Source organism: Brachycentrus maculatus, unplaced genomic scaffold (genome assembly GCF_059751285.1).
Source record: "Brachycentrus maculatus isolate JH-2025_06_01 unplaced genomic scaffold, ASM5975128v1 h1tg000037l, whole genome shotgun sequence".
Classification (NCBI taxonomy): Eukaryota; Metazoa; Arthropoda; class Insecta; order Trichoptera; family Brachycentridae; genus Brachycentrus; species Brachycentrus maculatus.
Window position 1 is genome coordinate 978316 of NW_028280791.1, and position 7579 is coordinate 985894.

Genomic DNA, 7579 nt, shown 5'->3' on the forward strand with positions numbered 1-7579 from the left:
TAAACAATAAATTGAAAACCATAGATCTAAACAAAAGAAAAGGAAAATAAATCTATGTGCGCTTCATGAAACGTCAAATTTCAACTTTGAACCGGTTTGTTTTGGTTATTTGTTTAATTTTATTAAAAAAGTTCGATAGTATAATAACACATGATTAGTTAAAATAGAAATAAAAATATTCACATTTAACATGGCCGATGGCACGCTCGATTTTAAAGGATCTGCTGGAAATGCGGCTCTATACGAGTCCTTCAAGAATCTTGTAAAACAGTATCTCGAATTGGTAAATTATTTTCTCGTAAGTGCATAAAATATACCCTTTCGTCTTAAATATTTTGGCTTTATTTTTTTTTCTTCTTTTCCTTAGGGAATGTGGAGTGCTGCTCTCTTCTGGGCGGACAAAGTTTTGAACTTAAATGGAAACGCTGGCTATGACGAAATATACTTGGTGGCAAACTGTATGCTGGAGAAAGGGGAGTACCACAGGGCATCTCACACAATTGTTTCGAGGGGCTTCCACAAGAGGCATCTCATGTGCTATTACACTGCAAGTCGAGCCCTCCTGGAAGCCAAGGAACACCAATCCGCCTTGCAGCTACTAGATGAAGCGGACCCTGAGACATTATTACATACCAGAAATAATCCACCCAAAAACGTAATTATTTAAGATCATGCTTTACTTCAGCAATTCTGACACCTTTTGGTTGGTATTAAAACAAATATGTAAACTATGTGAATAACATTATTGGATTTTTTAAAAATCACAGTTAATTTCCAGTTATACACACATAATCACAGTTATTCTTCTTCTTCTTCTTCTTTTTTATGGCTTTTCACCCATCTTGGGTGTTATAGCCAGTGTCGAGTCATTTTTTATTTACACTTTTTACATTTGACTTATAAGTGTTAGTATTCCTGTTAGTGGGGTTAGTTTTATTAGTAATGTTAGTTTGTTTAGTGAGTTATTTTAGTAAGTTATCATACACCTTTACAAATTTATACAATTAATTTTAAGATATCTTCAAATTATTTTATAAACAAGTTTGTTAGGGGAGGTTAATAAGGTTAAGATGTTGGTGGGAAATGGAACGTTTATGCTGGAGAGGTCTGAAAGGAAGCTCGGGTAACCGTCATTCAACGGGCACCCAAAGAACATGTGATCTAGATCCTCCTCTTCAAGACGACATTCACACATGGCAGTATCCGGACATGTATTCTAAACAAGTGAGCACTGCAACAGCAGTGGCTTAGTCGCATTCTGCATAAAGATGTTGTCTCGAACTTGTTTAGAGTTATCCAGGAGAACCAGGGTTTCTCCGTTACTAAAGGACATATATATATATAATACAGATTTTTACCCTTTATTTGGGCAGAGGTATCCCAATATTCCTGCCATGAGTGACAAAGTCTTTTCTTTACAATAACGAGGAGGTCATCAATATAATCACAGTTATAATGCAGCGCTAAAGATATTCCAAATTTAAGTCCAGAGATAAAATAAAAAATTTGTCAACATATTTCGGACGGGTATTTTTTTACAAGATTTGATAAATAAGTTTGATAGATGTTCGAATGATGAAATAAGGAAATAATGTAAGGCTGAGAAAAGCATTATCTATAAAATTAAGAAAGGTGTGTTGAGATGGTTTGGACATGTGGAACGTATGAGTGAAGAAAGAACGGTTAAACAAATTTATGAGGCAAATGTAGTTGGAAAAAGAATCAGAAGAAGACCGAGGAAAACTTGGCACAATCAGGTATGTCAAATACTTGAAAGTGGCCGGGTCAGGAGTCGTAATAATCGTCGGGTAACCGAAGAGGCGAAGAATGTTTGCAAAGACAGAGTTGTGTGGCGTTCGATTCTCTCTGCCTACCCCTGCGGGGAAGCGGCGTGATTGTTAGTTAGTTTTTTGAAAAATAAGTATATACATATAGTTAAGACCTTGACAAAGAGATTGGTATATAATATTCATATAGAAACATTGGATAATTCCTTCTTTTCTGCTTTTGACATGGTCCTTAAGTATCAATTAACCGGATAGATAGAAATACCTTTCCCAACCGATGTGTGTTAACTATGCAATAAAAGCATTTTTTAATGACTTTTAAACCTTTAATTTTTGTTAAACTATGAATTTTTTTTTTTCATGTTACCCATAAACCATGAATAAGTAATACTAGTTTCAAAAGGTATTTTTATATTAAATGAAGAGATATGGGATAGGAATCAGGCGTTGAGAATATATATGGATTCTGCCGCAGTAAATTGAGGTATTGATTGGCAGCGTATTTTGGGAGCGGTGGCTGTAGTCCGGGGCCGCATACTGGGAGCTCTGGAGAGGAGGGCCGGATCTGGCAGCAGCTTCCTGGACGCGCTGCGGAAGGACGTCCACTGCTACGAGGCGCTGCAATACATCACCAGGCATCACATGCTTACTCCCCAACAAGGTCACTAGACTCGTTATATTTTAATACTAGATGCAATTCATTTGGCTTCGAGTGACTCATAAATCGTAAACGTACCTTAATGGTGCCTTGTCTTGCTACAAGCTTATACACTTTACTGATGTAGTGTATAAGCTTGTAGTAAGACAGTGTAGGTTTATACAAGTGTAGGTTTGATGTAGTGTATAAGCTCGTAGCAAGATAATGTAAGGTTATAGAAGTGCAGGTTTGCAGCCCTGATTATTATAAACCTTTCCGGGAGTACAATAATTGATATATGGCTTTCTCTGGACGTGGTTTCTTTTTACATATTTTTTTTTCATGTGATCTATGTAATATGAAGATAGAACTTATGTAAAAATAAAAAAAAAAAATCAAACTCACCATCTCTAGGTTTTATTTAATGACAAAATTACATACAGATATCCGCAGATATCATTACTGTACAGGTTGCACCTTACCAACTGACAGACAGACTTCGACGTTCATTAACCTCGATACTCCTTTAAGGAAAATTTGCACCGATATCAATTTACGTCCATAATCCCGGAAAGGTTAATGTACATATCCTTTTTGCATCTAATTATTAGTTTTGCTAAATAATTAGGCACATTTATACCTTCCTGACTGATTCAATAATTGATATCATTTTAATTACAGAATTAGAGTTACTGGATAGTTTACCATTCAAAGCTCAATGCAGCAAAATGGAAGGGGCTATTTTAAAACTAGTTTATAGAAATGAGTTAAACAGGTACAGCAGAGAAGAAAATGATTCGAAACCCCTCGCTTTATCTTCATTCCTGGGATCAGAATACAACAACCAGATAATGGAAATATACACGGAATTGGAGAACAGTAGTGACTTTATCGAAAGTAAAGCTCGACATCTGCTGCGTAAAGGGGAATTCCACTTGTGCCTTGAAACTTTGGGTCCTTCGGAAGGTGAGAATCTTTTTATTTATTAAAACACTAATTTATAGAAAAAGATATTATAATTAAAATGTAACTTTGTTATTGATTCATATTTTCTGAAAAAATGCAATGTGATTTTATCAGGACACTAATTTATGCTAGTTTGCACTTTCATGCAATTCTTATAAACGATATGGTATATAATTTATATTTGAAGCACTAACTTTGTGATTTTCCATTTCATAATTAAAATAAAACTTTGTTTTACTTTAAATATTTTTTTATAACTTAATAATAATGTCTACAGGTTTCGAAGCTGACCGCTTCTTTATCAAGACTGATTAAGACGGAGTATTAATCAGTATTGATAAAGAAGCGGTTAGCTTCGAAACCGGTAGATATTATAATTAAGTTAAAATAAAATATTTATAGTGATTTTAAAACAAAGTTACATTTTAATTATAAAATGGTAAATCACAAAGTTAGTGCTTCAAATATAAATTAAATAATTTTTTTTCGATTTTCGAGAATTAAGCGTTGTCCTAATACAACGCGAATATGTGATCATCGCGCGAATAAACGATGCTAAACGACAATTTTTCCCGTAACTGCAAAACATATTTGTTACTTTTCATTGTTGGTGGTGAAATATTTATACGATTAGTCTAAACATTTCATCGATAATCATTAAAATATTTAGATATAGTGTATGAATTTAGCTGTCCCGCACATGACTATATTTTAACTTTAAAAGTGAAATATCCCGTAAAAATCAGGTCGACTGGCAACACTGGGGTGTCACCGCATTACATTGCCATACGTTTCTCCATATGGACATCAATAAGTTTTTTTTTTAAATTGGTCATCAGCATTTTTAATTACTCATTTATTTATTTCTTTTATGTTGGGATGTTGTCCCATGAATTAGTCTTCGATAAGAACCGTTTAACCTTGACTAAATAAATTTGTATAATAAATTTCTCTTATGTTGTGTCATAAATGCCTATTACATACTTACAATTCTGTTTGTTAAGTGACTGAACCTTAAACATGTAATATTATTTCAGGTGATAGTGAAAGGGCGGCAGAATTAAGGGCAGCGTGTTTAGCAGAATTAAAGAAACCACCCGCATTATTCTCTCTAGCACATCGGCTAGTTGACAAATACCCCCAATCTGCTACATCATGGTTTGCCGTTGGATGCTATTACTACATAATAAGTAAGAAACTGCATTTTTATCATCTTGGATATCTGTAATATTACTATTTCATACAAATATATAGATTTTTAAAATAAAATGATTCATTACACGGTTCAAACCATATTCAATCGATTGTTAAAAGCGTGTTTGCAAACAATTTTTAACACCTGTGGGGCTATATATGCGTACAATTCACAAATGTTTTGTTTCTCACTCCTTTAAACAACATATTCTACGGTTTGAGAGATGAGGACCACGGATTCTCAAGTGACATGATTAATGTTCACAAAGATGAAAATCAATTTGTGGGAGTTACATTTCAATGTGTTGACAAAATATAATACTAAATATCACTGATGTAATGTTTGTTAATTAAAATATTGATAACTCACACAAAGTAATTTTGAAAAAGAAATGCGCATATATTTTTGTTGTGGTTGTTCAAAATGCACATCTGTAAATAAATTGTCTATGAACGAGGAAGCATGGAATTTTTTGAACTGGCAAGAAACACTAGTCCTAAATAAAAAATACTGCACAACCTGTAATGGCTGGTGTCATCAAGAACTACATCAGCTTGTAAAGTGAAAATAAATGTATTTAAAAATATTAATGTCCACCTTGTACATAATCTGTATGGTTTCAGATAAAAGTGAATTCGCCAGGCGTTACCTTTCGAAGGCGACATCACTAGACAGGGGAATGGGGGCAGCGTGGTTGGCCTACGGGCACTCCTTCGCGGCGGACAACGAGCACGACCAGGCCATGGCCGCCTACTTCAAGGCCAGTCAGCTCATGAGCGGCTGTCACCTCCCGCTACTGTACATCGGGCTCGAATGCGGCCTCACCAACAATGCCAAAATGGCCGACAAATTCTTCCGGCAGGCGCTGCTCTTGGCCCCCGATGATCCACACGTCACTCACGAGATGGGCGTCATAGCCTTCCAGAACCAGCAGTATGAGGAAGCTGAAAAAATGTGGATGGCTGCCTTAGAAGAAGTTAAAAAAAGTAACTCCACAATCATTTCAATATGCATATCTTCTTCTTGTGACTTTTCAGTGCCAAAGGTTGGCTGTCAGTTCTCTATAATCTTTCCCTGTTTCTAGGCATACAGAATAGGTTTTCCATCGTGATATCTCTCATGATAGGAATACTTTTTTTTTCACAAAGCATGACATGCTTTGTGTCAAAGATAATAATAAAAAGATTGGAATCTCAATTTGACATGCTGTGGCAATATAGTATTTGAATACTCCTTTATAATACTGGCATTGCTGGTTTGATTCTAGCCAACTGTAAAAATAAATTCAGGAAATTATTTTTAAAAATTCTGGTCATCGTGTTGTATTTGATATTCTTTACTTCCTTCATCTTTTTTTTCTTGAAGACCCGCTGATAAGCAATGTTAGTGGATACATTTTTACCAAAAAAAATAAATCTGAAGAAGTCACCTTTTATAAATAAAATCGTAGTTATATTTATTATAAGGCCATTTTGAGTAATAGCATTTGGTCCTGTATATTTTAAGTAGAAAACAGTAACCATAGCAATTTTTAGTGACTGAAAAATAATATTTATTGAGTTACCTCTTTCAGCTAAGGATATCTATCTTCTTACTAAGGAAATACAAAATATTTTTATTCAATTTAAGTTCTACTAAGTAAATACCACTATTTATTAAAATTTATTGTGTACTGTACTGTTCTGTTCATACTGTGTTTGAAAATGATGCAAAATGCATCGAAAAACGTGTCACAGTAGATTTTAAGAAATACATAGTGGTATTTACTAAATAAACTTAAATTAAAAATGGATAGATTTTACCACAAAGTGACTGTCGAATCAATTAATGAAATATTTGTTTTAAGTTTCCGGTGGAGAATTGATCAGCGAACGATGGCATCCGCTCCTGAATAACTTGGGTCACGCCTGCCGCAAGAACGGCAAGTTTGCAGAGGCGATACAGTTTCACGAACAGGCGCTGACCATCGTGCCCGGTTGTGGGGCCACATACGCCGCCTTGGGCCTGTGTCTCGCCCTCAGCGCCGACATCTCCAGGTCCCTGGACGCCTTCCACGCCTCACTGGCCAGGAGACCCGATGATACCTTCGCATCCACCATGCTTACTTACCTAGTGGACCACTTGGGCGAGCTGGCCGTAATAGGTAACTTGATATTTCTATTCTGATAAAAATTTGTATGTATGTACATCCTTATGAAATGAAAGAAACGAGTTCCCAATGCTGCACCGAACACTACATTATAAAAATGCAGTGTTATCTTCGTAGTAACTTACACGAAGACAAGTAACAGTATTAATGCTTCAGGTGAAAGAACACTTAATGTTAATGTTGACCCCATTAGGAATTAAACCCTAGACTTTACTAATGGTGGTCGAGTCCCCTTTTCTCTACACTACAGAATCAAATAATGGTGTTTATTACTTACACATTTTTGAAAGTTCGATGCATGAATTTTAAACTAGCGTCACATGTTTAATTCCTGTAATTATTTTTAGAGAAACCAAGATTTTTTTTTTAAATCCAGTAATAATTCAAGTTTATCCGTTTCAGAGGACGATGATATTCCAGAGTTTCCTTTCCCAGACTCGATAGAGCTGAATTTACCATCTGCGTCCGAAGAGAAGCCCACTGCTCCCAATGCCGATCACAAACCAGAGTTCAATCTCACAACCACTTCGGATATGAGCATGAGTTTTGATGATTAAGTGTAAATAAAGTTATTATTTAAATAAATTATATAAATGTCGTTTTTTTTGTAATGATTCACTCTCATCAATCCTCTTCAACATATTCACACCCAATGGTGCTCCATTGATTACGCAAGCTAACAAATTTCAACCTTAGGATCATGTTTTTACATATCGCCCACTCCTTTCAAGAACGTCATAAATCAAAATACTTGATTTTTCAGGAGAACGTTTTTAAAGTTCAAAAATACAATACAATGTATTAAAAATAAATATCAAGCCATTTATTGAACTTTTTACTGAGCA

General features: G+C 35.1%; 1 protein-coding gene across 1 annotated transcript; it reads left to right on the plus strand.

The window, feature by feature from the left end:
* Nucleotides 1–43: 43 nt before the first annotated feature.
* LOC148312637 (cell division cycle protein 16 homolog) lies at nt 44–7320 on the plus strand. The gene is made up of 8 exons (XM_088275776.1): nt 44–283; nt 368–655; nt 2286–2448; nt 3106–3390; nt 4428–4580; nt 5209–5571; nt 6432–6728; nt 7137–7320. Exons 1-8 carry the CDS (start codon nt 191–193, stop codon nt 7289–7291), a joined length of 1797 nt encoding a protein of 598 aa, XP_088131902.1. The 5' UTR covers nt 44–190; the 3' UTR covers nt 7292–7320.
* Nucleotides 7321–7579: the final 259 nt, after the last annotated feature.